The sequence below is a fragment of the Bufo bufo genome, chromosome 3, assembly GCF_905171765.1.
Source record: "Bufo bufo chromosome 3, aBufBuf1.1, whole genome shotgun sequence".
Taxonomy (NCBI): domain Eukaryota; kingdom Metazoa; phylum Chordata; class Amphibia; order Anura; family Bufonidae; genus Bufo; species Bufo bufo.
In genome coordinates, this window is record NC_053391.1 from 392,961,944 (window position 1) to 392,982,784 (window position 20,841).

General features: G+C 41.8%; 1 protein-coding gene across 1 annotated transcript in view; it reads right to left on the reverse strand.

The window, feature by feature from the left end:
* The window catches only part of TMEM132E (transmembrane protein 132E), a 484,064-nt gene that overhangs the window by 68,958 nt on the left and 394,265 nt on the right, over positions 1–20,841 (reverse strand). The window contains exon 2 of the mRNA XM_040424795.1: positions 6,264–7,158. Coding sequence (XP_040280729.1) covers positions 6,264–7,158 — 895 coding nt within the window. The remainder of the gene's footprint in view (positions 1–6,263; positions 7,159–20,841) is intronic.

Sequence of the window (20,841 nt, forward strand, 5' to 3'; positions counted from 1 at the left end):
CTCCTTACCTCGGGGCACTCCTTGGAGTTGGGGCTGCTGCATGGTGTTAGGTGGGTGCCATTGAAGTTAGGAGTTTGTTTGGTAGGGTGAAAGGTAGCAGTATAGATGCAAAGCTAGGAGATGATGGAGTCAATAATAAGGCCAGTTGATCGTCATCTGTTACAATCTCTTTACTCAGCTGATGGTAGGAGCATTAGTGGTACATATAGCAGCAAAAGGCATAGTTCGAAAGTATAGTGAAATATTCTCCCAAAAGGAGCATATGGACAGCAACAATGATGGTGGTTATAGTACTCCTCTCTAAATACACTCTAGTCTCTCAGCAGAACCACAGGCTTGCAATAAGGTTCTTATTAACTCCTTCTGCAGTTTTTCTCTGAACTTGAGCCCAGTTGTGCAGGAGGTCTCTCACACATGTCTTTCCTCCAAGATGCTTCAGACTAGACTCTCTCTCAACAACTAGGGGGCGGACCTGGTCCATTAACCAGACAACCTAATACAGTTTGCCAATTTGTTAACAATATGTTGTATATTCAGTGCTATTAAGTGCATACAAAACAAATCACAACATTTAACTCAAGAAACCTTGCACTAACTCTGTTAATTGTAACCAACCCCTTGCAGTAGTCCTTCTGAGGTATTGCACATGGTTACTTAGACACTTGCTGAGAACCTGATGCATATAAAAGGGTTATCCAGAATTAGAAGAACATGGTTGCCTTCTTCCAGAAACAGCACCACATCCATCCACGGGTTATTTCTATTATTGTAGCTAGTATTAAGTTTAATGGAGCCAAGCTGTAATACTAGATACATCTCTGGTGTGGCCAGAGGTCGCATTAACGCCTGTACAAGCATCACAGACACCTATTCAGGCCATTTTGCATGATCGGTCTTCTTTGTTAATGGCCGTGCATCTGGGACCAGATTCAATAAAAATGAAGCCCATACAATGCAAGGTTTATGTAGAAATCTTAAGGTTTACTGAAGACAGGATTGTGGTCTAGACCGAAGACACATCCAAATCTGTGGTTACCAGAAGAGATGAGCGAAGTTATGGAAAATTTGCTTCAATGCTTTGAGGAATTTCACAAAGAAATTGGCCTTGTGATGAATTATTTTGTCACCAAGCGCATATCTTTGTACGTAGCGGACACAATGACAGGGAATAACGATGGAGCTGTCCCTTGTCTTTGAATCCCTCAGATGCCACGTTCATCGCTGATCGCTGATGAATCGTGGGTGATGTCATATGTCACTGCGCAAGAGATTTTGCGCGTTTTCTTCAATCAAATTGGCCGCGGCGGCCTCTTCACATGCAAATGGATGAGGTGACTATATATTTTTTAGTTTTTTCCTCCATTTCAATGAACCACTGCTACAACGATGTGTGAGGAAATTCGGCTTCACGGCAAATCAAATTTTTCCTGGAATTCGGATTGAAGTCCGCTTTAGATACTTTTATTTCACAATAGTTACCAATGCCATTCCAGTCAGATTGTCTTTAGTTATAAATACTAGTCACACTGCACTTTACTATGGTCAAGGCAGAAGAAAAGCCCCTATGGAGCTCCGTGGCAGACTTATTATGGTTCCATCCAAAACAGAGGCAAAATATGGCCATGTACATATGAGAGTCTTATGGGATGCATAGGCAGTACTTAAACATATGTTTAACTGCTTGCATCCTGACTTTTTATAATGAACTGGATACTTTCAGTCTCATAAACTACGGACTGGTATGGATCACCAAAAACTAATTTTTGTCAAAATATGAAGGATGAAATTGTCTGGTCAATTACATTCAATTAATTGTAGGTGGTACTCATGCTAAAGGCTCTATGTGCTGCCCCACTTTGGTCTGTTAGGACATCCATATGGAATCCAACAAAAATAACCCCCGTAGGTCTCCATAAGAAATATTCAGAAGCACAGTTGAGACCCATACGGCTCTTTGGGTGACCTTAGATGCATAAGGTTGTATGGTCCACCGCTTAGCCAAAACATTTTTCTGATATTATACAAAAAACATGTTTAAACATTATCTAAAATAACATTGTAATTCTACTAAGGAATGCTACCGCCCAGCTGTAAAAGTTTGTGACTTTCCCATTCAATGCAATACACACCAGTCAACCAAGACTAAATTAATTGTTCTTGCCGTGACACAGCTCATGGACAGGATGGCAGGTCATCTCCGTTAAACCCATTTCAGAGTGCTGTATTTTGGTATTCAAATGTCTTCTACCTAATAAGCATTTCTGATGATTCATGCAGCATCTGACAACTTACAAGTCACTTTTTAGCTTGATCTTTTCAGGCACAAAATGGCTCATTACACAAACAGACATTTTCTAAAAAGGTACAAATATTCAGCATGTTAAAGGAGATCAGAGTAGTGATGAGAAGTCTGCCTCTGCGCTCTGTGGCTTTATGCCTTCAGTCACTTGTCCCCAGGGACAGTCTGCACGCAGGCGCAGGTAGCACTCTGATCACGGGCAGTGAACACGTTGGGCCTAATAAAAGGATACACTGCGCAGCATATGGTTTGTCTCGGTTATGCTAATAACCTGAGCAATTACTGCAGAACAAATGGTACAATTGTAAATGTGTCTCCTTGGGGACTCATTCCTCTCTCTCGCTCTCTAATAGTTTTGTCTCTTTCACTCTACTTTTTCTTTGCAACAGTTTGCCAGAAGAATTTTCTTTGCTTGGAAAGCATCAGTGATTTTGATTAGACAGCCGTCTGTGTAATTATGCAGTTTGTGATCCTACATTTGTTTGTACGGTACATGAAATGACTAAAGGCTCCCATGCACATTAGCGCATACATAGTATATACACATAGGCTGTCAGACAACATTCTAATATGTATGGGGAGCTCCTTACTCAACCCCCACAGATGATCGTGGGGGGGGGGGGGGGGGGGAGTAGGATCGGGAGACTTGAACTTAAACACCTAACGCTTTTGTTATCTTGGGAGATAAGCCACCACCAGAAGTGTCTGGCAGCAGCCATCTCCTCTCAGCATTTGCAACACATACACACGCGGCCAAACTAAGCATGCATGTGTACGGGGAGTCAGAAGAGATACTTACGGGCACCTTAAAAAATGGTCACTACCTTTTCACACAACTTTGCATAAATTAATATTTCAGTCAAATATATAAAACTTTGCAATATAACATATCGCAATCGCTCTTTTTCCACTTATCAGCTCTTTACTCCCTCCTCCTAAACTAACATTCTCAGAAGTTGTGAGAGGACTGTCAGTTTATTAAAGGCTCTAATTACATACTGCTCATGGAAGTAAATGGATATGGGACTGAGCTGCCGTTCTGTCTTCAGACGGAGTATGTTAGTTTGGTGGTGGATGGGGAGGAAAAAAGCTAAGTGCAGCCATATTTCTTTGATAAGATATATTACAACGTTTCTTATGTTTGCCTAAACTATTAATTTATACAAAGTTGAATAGACTAGTGACCAATTAAAGGGGTTGTCTAACTTCACTGAATTTTTTTAAATACCCTCCTTCCCAAGTCAGCAGGTCCTGAAGAGGGAAGCACAGTTACCTGCTCCTGATTCTTGGGGACATCTCCTTGGGTCCACTGCTATCTTTATTGTACTTTGGTCCCCACATGTAAACTTCTTGCCTGGATGGGGACATATGCAGTGATGCAGCAAAGTACTCACCACAGTGGTGACGTGCTCCCAAACGGAGGGTTACTTGCTGCTTGGGGACACGTTATCTCTGTGGCCAGTTTTTTTTTTTAGTCATTACTTTTTGTAAACAATGATCAGTCATGATAAAAAGGTTTTTTTTGCTTCCTGTGCCATGTAGAATCTGGTCATATTTGTGTGTATGCCTTTGGTGGCCCTGGCTAAACGTTCAGTTAGACAATCAACTGGTCGCCTATCTGTTGGACACTTCATATCTTATGACTATTGCTGTCCATACACTAAAGATCTTTCTTAGCCAGCCACCCACAAACATCCAAACTCAGATGGGCCAAGGCTCATTTCAATAGGAAGAAAGTGATAAGCGTGTTAAATTGCTTTTTTTCCAACCAAGAAAATGTAAATTGGGCATGTTTGGAAGGTGTATTAACTAACATCTTTCACAGAGAGCACAATTTTCTGCATTTGCTGTAACTGGCAGGAGCTTCAATATTCTCTAATGTCAAATGTATCAACCACCAATTAGTGGTACAAATTTCTGCAGAAAATAATACATACAAATAATGTGTTTGTAGGTTGCTGGCAGAGTAATACAGTAATGTCATGGAATATAGCAATATATGAAAATGTCACAGCACCTACAGTATACATGCACTCACTTCAAACTGTGTATAATCGGTTTTCCAGGGTTTGATATCTCAGTAGATGCTAATGGTAGGTTCCTCAGAGGCAGTGACTCTGCTGGTGTCCTTCTTAGCCTGTGAGGTTCTCTCTCCCCTCAGCTCTGAGCTGCTCAGCAGACAGCTTAATGGCACACACATCTTAGCTTATTGCTTAAGGAACTCCCAGAATAGACATGAGAATGATGGGCTTAATTGGTCATCACTTCCCCATGTCCTCCACTATAATTGTTTTGTCAGCAATGTTGAAAGGAAAGTTAATCTTGACTCCATCACCTATTTGTGCCCTGGCAGTACAAGAATAATTCTCTTAAAGCCAGAATGGAATAAGAATAGAGACAAAGGCATATTGTTTATCTCCCACTGGAAGTATTTCACTACGAGGCAGTCATCTCCATTGAAATGTAAAATATAGAATTTTATTTTCTTTATCTACCTCGTGTTAAAGTATTATTACCAGCCGCCTAAGATAAAATCTAGTCATGTACATTCAGATGCGATAATCTGCTGTGTGATAAATGATCTAAACTAGACCCAAACATAACGCATAACCCCTCTCAAACCCCTTGCTCTATACCATCTTGCTGCTTACTGTCTGTATTATGGATGGTCCACTGTGCTGTGCAGAATAACCACGGCCGACCACACAAATTGTGCTTGTTACATGTATATACATGACAAATGGCCCACGGGCAGTTAATGCCTAATTTCTAAAGATTATTCTCATCTCAGCTATCTGTGGTTGAGATCGAAATACCTGTCTTATGCGGCTGCAAAAGGTGGCCAGGGTGGGCGGACTGTTTATGTACTGTGACTCCCATAGTAGTGAATAGAAGTTATGGAATCAGCAAAGAAAAGTAGTGCAACTCGTAACACAGCTTGTTCTGCTGTTACTGTAACCTTGGTGGCTGCATAAGACAGGTTTTCCATTTTCAACCATGAATACCCTTTAAAAAAAAATAAGAGTAATAGTATGTTACATTACATATATAGACAATGCGGGGTAGTTTCATATCCCCTGCAATGCCAGAGGATATGCTTAATATATGATGAGGCACAGGCCTCGTCATAAACTACGGCACCTCGGAGCTGCCATAGATTTCAGTCTTTTATGACAGAAACTTGGTTTACAAGAAGATAAGTGTGGTGAGCATGCTGGCCCAGAGATGGTACCAGAACATGCAGATGGAGGGATCTCAGTGAAAACCACATCAGTGGAATATTGCAAATTTTTAGATGTAATAAGAGAACAGTGACCTTGGAAATGGTAGCTTCTGGAACCCCAACGCAAAATGTTTAAAAGAACCCCCCAAGTTTAACAACTTATATTCTATAAATGGTCTTGTCTGATCTATACTGCTCTACTTACATGGTCAAGAGGAACATTTTGGGCTGCTTCTGGATCCAGTCCATTATGGGGTACTCTCCAAATATATTTAAGTTAAAAACAGACGGTTTACTGGGAAAATAAAAACCTTATTGGGCATTTTAGAAATGTTGACTACAATTCTGTTGAGCCATTTCTTAAAGCTTTTGTCAACTTTGTTAGTGATAACCCAAATGGACATCATTGCATTTCTAGCATAGGTTGGCAGATGCATGAAAGCAATATTATGGTAAACATTATGACATGGGCACAGTATCCAATACTAAATAAAACGGACAGTAGCACTATTTATGTAACTATGCCTGATGCTATTATACCCTTAGGACAATATTATAATGGCTCTACTATATGTTTGCAACAACTCAGTGCTATTATTTAGGTGCTGAATAGCGGAGTTATTTATTATACTGTATGGCAGTAATATATGGGAACATAATATAGTGTAAGAAATAATAAGATATTTTCTGTTATATGGCTCAGGATATAATGTAGTTAATTGTTTTGTGACATCATATTACCTTACTGTGAAGTGTTCTACAGTTGAATTTGGTTGAAGGTAAAGCAAGATGCTAAGGATCTCTCCAGGACGTAGTGGCTGATCTGGAAGCCTGATAAAGATATTTGTATCCAAATGTTGTTCTTGAATCTGATCAACCTGCACAGGTTGGTATAGGCTAACACTACCAATCCTTAAAAGTGGATGTTGAGTTGGGCCTTCTCCACCTCTCCGTGTACTTATATCACTTTGGCAGCTTCCGGTGGAGTCTGGCGTATGTAAAGTGTAGAAAAGTTCTATTTGTTGGCTTTCCCCATTAAGGTCTGCTGCTCCTTCGGGGGTTGATTTCCGTCTCCCCATAGGTGCCGCTGTCCACCCAAACCAAATTTGAGGCAGTTCTGCTTGAGCAAGACATGTGGCAAGAGTTCCCCGTAGGCGACATGAAGTTTTGCGTTCTCTCATCTCCTGAAAAACATGAAGCCGTACACAGGGCAGACGTTCTGTGACACCAAAATCATCCCAGTCACGGCCAGCTACATAAAAGAGCACCTGTACAAATGGTTGGGTGGCAGGAACCTTTGTACGAATAATGTAAGCTCTTATTTTCCAGTTTACAGTTAGTCGATCAGGAACTTCTAGTATACTTGAAGGCTGAAGTAGCTCCTTTGGCAAAACCTGTCCAGAAGCAAAAGGTCCCAATGTGACATTTAATACTGGTAATTCCTTTGTTTGAAAAACCACAAAGGGCTCTGACCGTTGCAGTAGAGGCATACTTGAATTCCATGTGGGAAGTGGCCCTTCTTCTCGTAAAAAGAAGGCAAGGCGGGTATTGGACAGGCGATAAATCACTGGTAGTATGGCAGATGGAGGTGGTGGAAGGGCTGTTGGATGAATTGTAGGGATGACTTTACAAGAGGCTGAAAGAGAAAAGTTAACTATTAGAAATAGCATAAAAGTAGATATAAAAAAAAAAATCATCGCATGGCATGGAACAGTATTTCTGTAAATATGCTAAGTGATAAAATTACACTTACTCAGAACTAAACACAAGATAATGTTAAAACTGGCTGCAAAGTGATGATTTGCCTGTATACTCTGCAGTCAAGTACAGGTATGGCTTGAAGTCTGAGTTCTTAAGATAGATAGATAGATAGATAGATAGATAGATAGATAGATAGATAGATAGATAGATAGATAGATAGTTGTGGTTGTAAAATCTACTGTAAGAATTTAAACATGCCTTCTATAAACATATATCTATCCTAAAGAAAAAAAAAGAAACAATATTATATCAAACTAGATGGATCATGTGTTTTTTTGCAGTCACTCTTCTATGTTTCTATGATAGATAATACAGATAGATAGTACAGATAGACGGACAGAGATAGATAAATATGAGACAGATGTATAGATATGGGATAGATAGATAATGATGAATATTTCTGTGATAGAGAGTACAGATAGATAGTACAGAAAGATAGATACATAATAGAGAGATAGATATGACAGAGAGATAGACTAAAGAGATAGACTAAATGGATACTGTGACGTTTTCAGCCTATCTTTCTATGATAGATAAAAAGGAATGGAAAAATAAGGCAAGCTGAGAAAATCACTGAAGCATCTTTTCAAACAGCTAGAACTGTTCAGAGATGGGATCACTTGGCACTCATTGCTCTGATGGGTTCTTTAACAGTTAGATCCTGAAGTCTAGCATGAGAATATTGTTACAGCATGCAGAGCGGCAGAGGGGGGAGCCTTGTGTCATCGTGTCTAATGGGGGTTAGGGAAGAATATTTTGCTACTTAGTATTCACACCCAGGCTCTTAGCTAAATGCAGACTCACTACGCATCCAGAACTTGGCCACAGCTCATCAGGGAGATGTGTTTGCCAGACGTATGGAGGACAGAGTTGATTCCTTAGCCCACTTTGAAAGCAAGTAGACCAAACTCATATCGACGTTTAGCCATTAATGAAATCTTTACACAGCTATTGTAATACTATGAGATGAAACCATATCTCAATCACCCTGGTTCAACCTATATAATATCAGAGACAGATGCTCCTGTCACCAGTGAAGTCCCTTTTAAATGAAAAGCATACCAACTGCCTGATGGAACCATAAAATACGAATGGGGGTGTTGGGATGGGAAGGGGGATTTATTCCAAGGGGAATATATCAAGTCAGTTTTACTTGAGGCTACTGTAATCTGCACCACATTTATCAGAGTCTCACATTGGGCCCCCAAAACCCATCCAGTTTCCCAGTATGCGTACATCAATCACTCCTAGGCAACTCAAAGCACATTTCTGGCAAATTTACATTTTTTTGGAAGAAATGTTAATAAAAAATTTTTAATAAAAAAAAAAAAGTCACCCTCCAACCCACTTTATCCGACTTATCCGACTGTGGGAAAAAATTGATTAGGTGCTTCCTAAAATATGGCCTACATACATTGATACATCTCCTGATTCCCACCTTTTTCAAAGCTGGCTGTCTGCTGCAACCACTAGGGTGAGCTCAGTGCATAGAAATATATACAATTATCATTTAGTGGAACTGAAGCTGAAATTATCTCTTTGCACTGAGCTCTCCTGCAGGAAGAGAAGAAGTTAAGTAGTCTGCCTACACTGTAGGTATGCTACTGCATTTGGCACATCTTTAAACATAATAGGGGAGATTTATCAAAACTTGTGTAAAGGAAAACTGACTCAAGGCAAGGCAACCAATCAGATTCCATATTTCATTTTTCAGAGGAAAAAAAGAAGGTGGAATATGATTGGTTGCCATGGGCAACTAAGCCCGTTTCTCTTTACACAAGTTTAGATAAATTTACCCCAATAAGTTTGTCTACAGATGTTACTCCAGATATGGTAGGCCACTGCCCTTCTGGAGTAAAACCGCAATGCGCCAAAATTATGTAGAGGCGCCAGCCTCTACATAACTTCGACATATCCACCACCTTTCTAAATCAGCTCCCTTGCTGGTGTAGATTTAGACCATTTTCTACGCCTAAAACATAGAAAATTATAAATGAGACAGGCCCGCTGGCCCACCCCCTTCCCCGCCCATGCCATGTCTCCTTTTTTAGATCTGTGTGAGCGGTGAAAAGTCCAGGAATTCAGTGCAAATTGCCGAATTATACACAGAAAGTGGCATATATCTGTAACCAGCAATGTCCGTTACACAGTGGTTGGAGCTGTGTAGTTCTGGCGCCTATTTGCAGTGCTGGAGCTACACCCAAACATCAGCAAGGATGTGGGGTGTAAGACCCCTGCTGATCTGATATTGATGACCTATCCTTTAGACTGGCCATCAATATAAAAATCCTGGAGAACTTCTTTACATCTCATGCATGTGGCTATTCTTTGTGCTTGGAGCCATGTGGCAGCGTACAGACAGAACTACATCCATATGGTGCCTTCATTAGGTACTGTATGCCCCTTAAGAAACATTTATAAGAAAAATAAAAGCTCTGTGGTGCATGAAGGTAAAATAGTTCCCCTTAGAATTTAGTTGGCCAATTTTCAGTTGATTTTTCTGATAATATCTATTATATATAGTTCAGTGAAAATACATTACTGGGGAAAGCACACAACACTTAGACGATGACCTCTTTTTATCTTTTCATCTGCATATCCATGAATTTTTTTCAGGCTTCTCTTCTGGTATCCAAGATGGCTGCAACGCTTCTCAGACTACTTGATGCACACTGTGCATTTGGTAGTCCAAGACTATTTGTCCAGGCATACTCTTAGATTGTCCAACACTGCTCATGTGGGCAGTGCTAGCCAATCCAAGGGCAGCAGGAAGTTTCTTGGCCTACCAAATGTACATTGTACATCATGTAGTCTGAGAAGTGGTGCCACCATATTGGACAGCAGAAGAAGAGCCCAGGAACTGGTGGATCTGAAGCTAAAAAGATGAAAAGGAGGGCACTATGTCAGTGTTCTGTTAATTTGCCAATCATTTTTTTTTTTGAAACAGAGGGTCAGTTTAAAAGGACACTCCCATCTGAATTATTAGAATTATTGGCTGATTTGGCTGCAAACTACTACTGGGATAGCATAAGGGAGGTGTCGTGCTCTAACTGAACCACCAGCTTTCACTCCTCTCTGGTCTGACTGATGGTCTGACATACAGTGTTACGTGAGGCTCTGCTAATAGTCCAGACAAAGAAAAGGTTAAAGACTCTGGACAGGAAATAGAATACATCAAATCACAAAAAAAATTTAAATTAAAACCATTAACCCATTTTTTATGAAAATAAATTTTTAAGTCCCTGCACTGGCCTTATTAAGAAGTTATGTAGAGGCGCAAGCTTCCACATAACTTTGGCGGATCCACCAACGCTTCTAAATGTAAGAGGTTTCCGATCTGTCTTACATTTAGACCATTTTCTACACCAAAAACAGATGTAGAAAACGGTAAATGAGATGGGCCTGCCGGCCTGTCCCCTTCCCCACCCAAGCCAGGTACACTTTTGTACACCTGGCGTGAGCGAGGAAAAGTCACAGACTGTGACCTTTGTACCACAATCTAAGCAAGAAATATGGCTAATATAGGCGCATTTCTGTTTAATAAATGATCCCCTAAGTGTCCCTATAATACCGTAATTGACATACTGTAGCTAGACTTTTCTTCACCCATACAAACATGTAATTCACTGCCTGTATCTAAATACCATAGCCAAGGTAGAGTGGCTTGGGTGCCCTATCCCCCCTCAGACGTAGTCATGTCCAGATTACACCCCTGCTTTAATATAAATTTTGCAACACTCATTAAAAATGGATTTAGATCGAGACAATTCTAAAACAGAGAATGCATTTTTAGGGTTTAAATTAACCTATTGTTATGCTAACAAGTATTATTGTATGTTTTATACTACATTATATACAGGTACCATAGTATACTATACTATTATATGTTTTGTACAGAACAGGAGCAAATTACATTCCTTCTGTATCAAACATGATTAAACTTCAGGAAAGTACAGCCAAATGTGGGTAATTGCAGGAAAATAATGTTACTCATCCCGTTGAGGTGATAGATTTTTAATCTCTATGACTTTTACATAACCTGGAGCAAAATAATCTCTATGGAACAATATCATTGCGGGCCTCTCAATCAGTAATGTGTTTACCTCTTGTAGCTTGAAATATCGCCACTAGTGCAGCAGTGACATCCAGGAGAAAGCTGGCAGCCAAGTGCTAATGACCTGGGAAAGTGAAGAGTTTGTTCCTGTAGTGACAGGGTGAAGAAGCTTGAAGGGTGCCAGAGGCAAGTTGGTTTGTATACAGGTGCCAGCAGGATGTTTATTACTGTAGCAGTAACAATGCCTACTCTTCTCTACATCCAGTGTGATGTCTTCCAATTTGATTACATGGCAAGCACATTGTAATTGCTGGCACATCTCAAAAGGCTTAACAGGAAATGAAGCAGCAAGAACATTCCCCCAACAATTGTACTGGCCAGAGGTTTGCTATGAACTTTTGTAGACAAGAATATGAGAGGTCGGAAATACAAATAATGATAGAACGCAAGCCAAGGTTGAAATAACCAGATTAAAGGGAGGAGAAATTAGACAACTTTACGACATGAGATGAAAATACGACCATGAAACAACGAACAAGAAAGGAACAGAGCTGCTATAGCAGATAAAACATGGAAACGTGACTTGTGACTGCAATTAACAGGTAGAGGTAAAATCCTAACAGCGCGTCTAATATTATTGGGTTGTGGGGATTCGCTCTGGCAGGAAGGGTAAGTGGACGCAGAACAGAGGCACCAAGAACAATTCTTGATCAAACTGCAATGTCTTATTCACACAAGCAGGTTTAACAGCTAAGTAAACAACTTCACCTTAGTTCAAAGTCCTGCTGTTTATTCGCCCCATGCTGCAGGTTTGGCATAAAGAGTCTAAGTCCAAGCATGTGTTCACACTTTGCCCACAGGTCCCCGCCAAAGTTTAAGTCCAGGATGTAGTCTACCTGTCTTCCCCAAACAGGTCACAAGCATTCAACCAGGCACATTTGCTGCTGTCCATCTGGCTTTTAAGACAGTTAGGTGTCGGCAAAACCTGGACAGGCACCCAAGATCCAGTCTGGTGCTTGACCTCACCTGGCTGTGAATCAGTCCAGCAGCACATGCTGGGAGGAAAACACCATTCCCTCCACACCAGACCTTTTACTGTGTCACATACCCCCCCCCCCTTTGTTTAACCTTGAGGGGGCTTACACAAACAGTGCACCCGGGACAGGGCATCCACGTTTTCCTGTAACTGGCCAGCTCTGTGCTCCACCATGAGCTTGAAGTTCTGCAAGGACAAAAACCATCTGGTGACCCGGGCCTTCCTCTCTTTGGCCTGGCTCATCCAATTGAGAGGGGAGTGGTTGGTCACCAGGTGGAACTTTCTCCCCAACATATAGTAGCGGAGAGACTCGAGTGCCCATTTGATGACCAGGCACTCTCTATCCACTATACTGTACCTGGTCTTGGCTGGGGTGAGATTGCGACTCAGGAAAATAACAGGATGCTCCTTCCCGTTGATCTCCTGAGACAGTAAAGCTCCGAGGCCTACTTCAGAGGCATCAGTCTGTACCACAAACTCCCTCTTAAAGTCGGGCGTCACCCGAACCAGTGACCCGCACAGGGCCAACTTTAAAGCGGAAAAAGCTACTTCCGCCCGGTCATCCCAGCGAACCATCACTGCCTTCCGTCCCTTCAAGAGCCTTGTCATCGGCCTTGCTAAAGTAGCAAAGTGGGGAACAAACCTCATGTAATACCCCACCATCCCCAGGAACGACTTTATTTGCCTGGTGGTGATAGGTCAGGGCCAATTCAGTATCGCCTCTAACTTACTCATTTGGGGTTTGATGACTCCTCCAACCCTATAGCGCATTTGTTTGGGTTAGCGGTTAGCCCAGCCCTTCGGAAGGAGTCCACTACAGCCTGTACTTTTGCCAGTTGACTCTCCCAGTCAGTACTATAAACGACGATATCGTCAAGGTAAGCCGATGCGGACGAAGCACAATGTCCATTAACAGCTGGAATGTGGCTGGAGCGCCTTGCAGGCCAAAGGGTAATACCTTATACTGATATAGCCCCTCAGGTGTGTTAAATACAGTTTTCTCTTTGGCAGCATCCATTAAGGGCACTTGCCAGTACCCTTTTGTGAGGTCCAAGACAGAAAAATACTGCTCAATTAACTCATCCACCCGGGCATGGGATACGCATCAAATTTAGAGACCTCATTCAGTTTGCGGAAATCATTACAGAACCGTAAAGTCCCATCCAGCTTGGGTATCAGAAAGATTACCATCTAGCCGCAGCATTAGCTGTACTTCCTCTGACATGGCTTGTCGCCAAGCCTCGGGCACCCAGTACGGCTTTAACTGGACTTTCGCCTGGGGCAATATCATGGTGGATTAAGGAAGTACGTCCAGGGAGGTCAGAGAACACATCCGTGTTCCGACTACAGAACTCCCTGGCCTCCTGAGCCAGCTTAGAAGATAGGCTGTCAACAATATGTACTGTGGCAGCAACTTCACCTGCAACAGACAAAGGGGCCAGAATCTCCTCCCCTAGACAAACCTCAGTACAGGTCCCCCTATCCTTTCAAGGCTTCAGTAAATTGACATGGTAGACCTGTTCCAGCTTCCACCGACCTGGCTGGTGTACCTTGTAATTTACATCACCTACTTTCTCTAGTATCTCGTAGGGCCCCTGCCACCTAGCCAGGAACTTACTGTCCACGGTCAGTACAAGAACTAATACCCGATCTCCTGGGTTAAAGTTCTGGACCCGAACCTCTCGATTATAGAACCGACTCTGGGCTCGCTGAGCTGCTTCCATATGCTCCCCAACATGTGGCAACACTGTCTCTTTATCCGTTCTTGCATTTTTGGTGACATATTCAATGACACTTGTATGAGGAGTGGGCCGTTGTTCCCACGCCTCCTTGGCTACGTCCAACAGCCCCTGGGGATGTCTGCCATATAGATGTTCGAAGGGCTAGAACCCGGTAGAGGCCTGGGGCGCCTCATGTACTGTGAACATCAGATAGGGCAGAAGGAAATCCCAATCCCTCCCATCTTTGGACACCACTCTTTTTAGCATTTTTTTTAAAGTTTGGTTAAATCTCTCCACCAGACAGTCAGTTTGCGCGTGGCAAAAGGACGTCCGTAACAGTTTTATGCGCAGCAATTTACATAGTTTCCTCATGACCTTTGACATGAAAGGAGTCCCCTGGTCTGTCAGAACATCTATAGGTATTCCTACTCGGGAAAACATCTCCATTAACTTTTTAGCTATGATTTTGGCAGAAGCATGATGCAGTGGCACCACCTCCGGGTACCGGGTGGCGTAGTCAAGGATGTCTAAGATGTGTTGGTGACCCTTAGCAGACTTAGGTACTGGTCCTATGAAGTCCATGGCGATTCTATCAAAGGGTACCTCGATAATCGGGAAAGCTACTAGGGGACTACGGAAGTGTGACTGGGGGCTAATTATATGTCAGGTCTGGCAAGACCTACAAAATTCTTCACCCTCTCTGAACACACTGGTCCTGAGTTTTCTGTAGCCCCAGGTGAACCGAGAACATTCAGGTCTGCCAATTCAGAGCCCGGCGGCAAGTCCTCCACCTCCCCAACCATCACATTCAGCGGGGTTGTCTCCCCATTATCCACCGAAGCAGTGGTCACCCCTACTTCTGACCCTTCTGACTCAGGCTCCCAGGGTTTTGGCCTCCAATCTGAGCAAGGCCAATCCACTGGGGCTATCCCTATCTCCTGGGGATCGGTAGAGCTAATTGCTGGCCACAGGGCCAGGAAAAACAGGAAGTCTCTTCCTAGTATTAACTCATAGTTCAGGTCCGTGGCCACTGCCACCTCATGGATCCGCCTGCCGGCAACCGTGTTTAAAGACACCAGAGCGGTGGGGTAGTCTTTTAAGTCTCCATGTATACATAACACGCTGACATTCCAGCCAGTAAACTCAGTGGGTCGCACTAGGGTAGCCCTCATAAGGGTCACCAGACTCCCTGAGTAGAGCAGCACCACTGCAGGAGTGACTCCTACTTCCACCTGACACAAATGTTTGTTATTGAGAGTCTATGGGATGCCTGTTGCACACACCTTTCTGGCATACAGCGACTGTCTTTAACCAAAGTTTGTGTCTATGGGCTCAGCTAGATGGGGACAATTGGCCCTTACATGACCAGGCTCATGACACCGCCAACAGATTATCGGGGCCAGATCCGCAGTGGGTAAGACCCGAGCAGTCTTTTTCGGCTCTGGCCGGGGGGATTTTTGGGGTTTTATTGACCCCTTCCCCAGAGAGTCCCCTTTTAGGTTCTTGGTAACCTCATACCGCTCTACCAGATCCACCATCTCAAGGGCACTAGCTGGAGACACCAGGCCTACCTAATTATGGAGGGGGTGTGGAAAATCCCTCTAGAACTAGTCAGCCACAATACGGTCCAGCATAGCAGTAGGATTCAGTACCTCGGGCTGTAGCCATTTTTGAAACAGGTGCAGAAAATCATAATATTGTGGTCTCGCTGGCTCGTCCGGGTTAAACTCCCATTGATGCACCCAATGGGCCAACACATTCACCCTCAGTTGTGGCAGGTTCTCACCCTTGACTTTATTGTAGTTCACCGTTTGCTTGTCCGGTAAATAAAATTAAACCTGTTGGGGTCCTGATGCCAGGAACAGAGAGATGACCTCAGCCCACTGGTCTTAGGGTAGACTCTCCCTCACAGCCACCATCTCGAACACCACCAGGTAGGTCTTCACATCATCCATTGGTCCCATTTTGGGGATCGCTATGCGGACTGCTTTCCATTCATCGTGGACCCCTTGCAATGCTCCTGCCGTCTGTAAGGCCATCACGTGTTGAAGCAGCAGCTGGTTCATTTCTTGCTGTTGCTAATTAGCCTCCTGTTTGTGCTGGTTCGTTTCTTGCTGTTGCTGGTTAGTCTCCAAGAGAGCCTTCACTACAGCCTCCATTTTGTCCAGTGACACTGGTTGTAATTTAGCGGGCTTAATCCAGGACATAAATCTGTTCCCGGAAAAAAATGAAAAACAAAAATATTCCGGTTTTTCGTCAGCCTCGCTGCATTTGCCCGGATCCTCCACCAATTGTGGGGATTCACTTTGGTAGGCAGGGTGAACAGACGCAGAACAGAGGCACCAAAAACAGTTCTTGATCAATCTGCAGTGTTTTATTCACACAAGCAGGTTTAACAGCTCAGTAAACAACTTCACCTTAGTTCAAAGTCCTGCTGTTCATTCACACCATGCTGCAGGTTCTGCATAAAAAGTCCAAGTCCAGGTGTGTGTTCACACTTTGCCATCAGGTCCCCACCAAAGTTTAAGTCCAAGATGTAGTCAACCTGTCTTCCCCAAACAGGTCGCAAGCATTCATCCAGGCACAGGCCTCATCTCCCCCCCTGATGCCGTCCAGCTAGCTTTTAAAGGGAACCTGTCACCAGTTTTATGGTGTCCTAACTAAGGGCAACATAAATAAGTGACTGATTCTCTTAGCAAGATGCTGGGTCACTTTCTTTAATTGACCCAGTCAATCTGCCAACATCTTGTATTGAAAAGCTCCAGCTGATAATGATGAGTCCTGAATATTCATGAGCTCCTGACTCTCCCCGCCCACCTGCTGCTGAATGACAGTTTTTTTTCCATATGAATCCAGCAGCAGGTGGGCAGGGGAGTGGCTATAGCTCTGAAGTAAATATACGCTGGACTCAATGACATCACGCTGGACTCAAATCAGCTCATTAGCATGCGGCATGCGGCATCTTTGTGTGTATATTATGAGGTGACCATCTGTCACACCAGTAAGTGAATACATCTAAGGTACTTTTTAGTAGTTAATGATTGTATATAATTAGTTAGATTATAATCAAATATCCACATGACAGGTTCCCTTTAAGACAGTTACGTGTCGGCAAAGCCCGAACTCGCACCTAAGATCCAGTAAATGGGTCCAAAAAAATGTGAATACAATAATGACCACAGCCGTATTTTGCAGATCTGGAATTTACGGACTTCAAAATGGATACGGTTGTGTGCTTAAGGCTTTGAAGTGCAGCACAGTCTCAGTGTAGTCTATGTGATATAGTTTCAGCCTGTCCCCTGCCTCCTACTTGTTTCTCCCCATCAGCGCTTACAAGCAGGAGGCATGAGAGCATTGTAAGACTGCATCACGCAGAAATACACTGGAGATTCTACATACAGAGAGTATGGACAGTTAGTGTGGGTCAGGAGAGTGTTATAACTCTACAGATAATCATTGTATGGACTCCCCTATTGTATCACTCCATTATTATCACTTACTACAATTTGTCCAATATTTAAGTTTCTGTAAATTACCTATAAGCTGCATGCATGGACCCTGTGGAGCACACATATATCCTAGGGTTTTGTATAACTAACCTGTAGGCACTAGAAGATTTATCAATACAGATGCTTTCTGCTTGGTCTTATTATCTCCTGTGTCGCCAGAGGATGCATCAAATATCTGGTGAGACGTAAGACTTGTCATAAATTGGGAGTATACTCCGGCAGTCTGTGCGCCTAAATAGAAATCTATAACCACTCAGAGCTGCCGTAGATTTCTGGCTTCATTCGCACCGGAAAAGTGGTGTAAAATGAAGATAAATTTGTCGGCTGTTGACCTAACCTCTTTCCCACCCTTACCACATCCTATTTTGGAAAAAGTGGCAACGGCGACATAAAAAGAGGCACTTTTTCAAAAAGACTCACTTCAAAAGTCACAAACACACAGCTTGTGACTTTCTACAGCCACTTTTATGGTGCAAGAGAGATGATAAGTGTGCCACTTTCTAGCGTCCCCATGAGGTGCCATATTATAACAAAAAAAAAGCTAGCATGCATTTGAATTGGAGATTTTATTCGCACATATCCCATATGATATCATATGGAGCATGGAGGTACAGTATGAGCCCACTGTAGGATATACAGATACAGAAGGAATTGTTCTACATGAATCAGTAATTATATTGCCATGTACAGTGATGAGCGGCGTGGGCAATATTCGAATTTGCAATACTTTACGAATATTTTGGCGAATATTAATCATATATTCGCAAATTTTTGATCTCGTCATTATTTTCTTGATTGCGAAAATCGGCAATCGGAAAATTTGCGATAAAAATTCAACAGGATCAAAACTACTCCTAAAGTCAAAGATATTGAAGCCTTCTCATTGTACCACAAGCAAGAAGCAGTGAGGGATCATGGGTACTGATGAAAAAAAATCTAGAATATTTGCGATTACGGAGATATAGCACTATATTCTAGATATTTGAGAATTCTCGAAGTGCCAATATTTGCAATAAAAATTCACGATTCGAATATTTGCGATCAACAGTAGCTATGTACAGTGACCATAAATGTTTGCATATAAAATTTAAATTTATAAGAAATTATTAATCTGACACTTCACTATACACATATCTATACATATACATGCACGAGACTTCCAATTCTTAGTTTACCAAGTTGTCATTGTGGTTAGTATTAAATCTGATCATTAGACTTAAGATATTAGAAATCAGTGCCTCTGGGGTTTTAATATAACAGTAAACACCATATCCTTGAATACTTCAGAGTACAGTAATAAAGGCAATATAAAAAGTACAGAAAAGTATTTTCAATCATCAGCCCTATTCTAACTTATTGCTATTTTTAGATGCTTTTTGACTGAAAATCACAAAAATATTAAATACTGACTTGAGTTCAATCTCATATTGTTAAAATAAATACAATGGAGCGTGCAAAGCATGAATTTTTCATGAAAAAAGAAAGCATGTCATAGCATTCAATAAATATGCCGTTTCCAGCTCCTTACACTACAGAGTGTACACTGGACACTGATACATATAATTTATATCCAGCTTTAACTCTAAGCATTAGTTACTAATTGGAGCGCTGCACAATAGATATAACTGCTACGATATTAGAGAAAACGAGGCATAAACACTTTTAATAAGGTCTTTGTTTTAATTTTAATGATATTTAATAATATTTTCCCCACAAAAAATTGGGCAACATACCAGACTAAAAGCCAACATGGACAAAACAAAACAAAACAAAAAATAGACATAAGGCCTCTATCAGCCCATAACCTAACCGCTACCACCGTAAGCAGGGACCCCAATAAACCTGAGAGTAGAGCAGGAGACTTTCCTTCATTCAGTATTACGTATCTCACCTTAATCTGCCCCTGTAATTGTATACAAAGTGATTCAGAAAGGATGGTGCAAAAGTAGGTTAGTACACAAAGGGGCAGGTTTAAGATGGCGACATTGCCACAAGAAAAAGCTTTTTGTGTGTTGGAATTTGCAAGAATATTGAAATCCGAGGAAAAATTCAAGTCAGTCACATGCAGATTTTGCAGCGTACTTGGCTTAGATTTCACCCTGGACAATGCAAATATGCAATATAAATTGAGATGCAAAAGATAGACTCCAACATCCAAAGCTGTGAATGACTTTATTAAAGACTTCATAAAACTCAACAGGCACAAACATCTACTGCTTACGCATTTCGAACACCTGTCATGTTCTTAGCCATAACATGAAGCTAGCGGGGCATGCACAGTTTACCTGTTTTTACCTTCATGCTATGACTAAGAACATAAAAGGTGTTCAACAGGCATACACAAAAACGGTTTGTACTCGTTGGGTTTTATGAAGTCTTCAATGAAGCCATTCATGATTTTGTATCTTTTGTATTGTTCCAGTGCTTGTCCAACACCTCCGTGCATCCTTTCTCCTAAGGTGAGCAGGATCTGGACTGCTGCGCTATAAATTGACATGCTGTGTATTTAAAATCTACAGATTTTCTTCTGCAGCATGTGGATAGCAGCATGAGTTGTTGAAATCATATCCACTTTGCTGGTACTGTAAAATGCTTTGGATTTTCCGCTATGCGTGGATATACTAGTGTCAGGAATGGAAACCTTGGGTTTGTTCAAACTTCACAACTAATATAGCTTGTGGACATAGTGTATTAAATAAAATACATAGGATTATGTAAATGCAGGTGTCTTGGGAACCTTCAGGTACTTTGAAACATATATTTTCAATTAATGCCATGTTAGTGACCACATCAAAGCTCCCACTCCATGTAGATAGTATCAGAAACATAGATCCTTATGTCAACATGCATGCATAATAGATTGGTAATGCTGCATAAAAAATTCCTGGAACTTTAGATATATGAACCAGGAAGCATACTGATGATTAAAATGAGTTACATATTAAATTCCAATCAAGGATTACTGAAATTTACTTAGTAAATTGCATGCATACTGAATTTGCACTATATATTTTCTAATCAGGTACAGTGTAGGTAGCAAATGTACATAAATCCAAATAGCCAAGTGAATATTATCAATCCTACTGAAATAACATGTATTCACACAGCACTGAATCAAGTATTATTCCTGTGCTGGGCCAGTATGTGGCCCCTTGCTATCTAAATTATAGATATATCCACCCTTACCTTTGATCAACTTTGGTTAAAGGTACTGTCCAACTTTTTAAATACCCTTCCA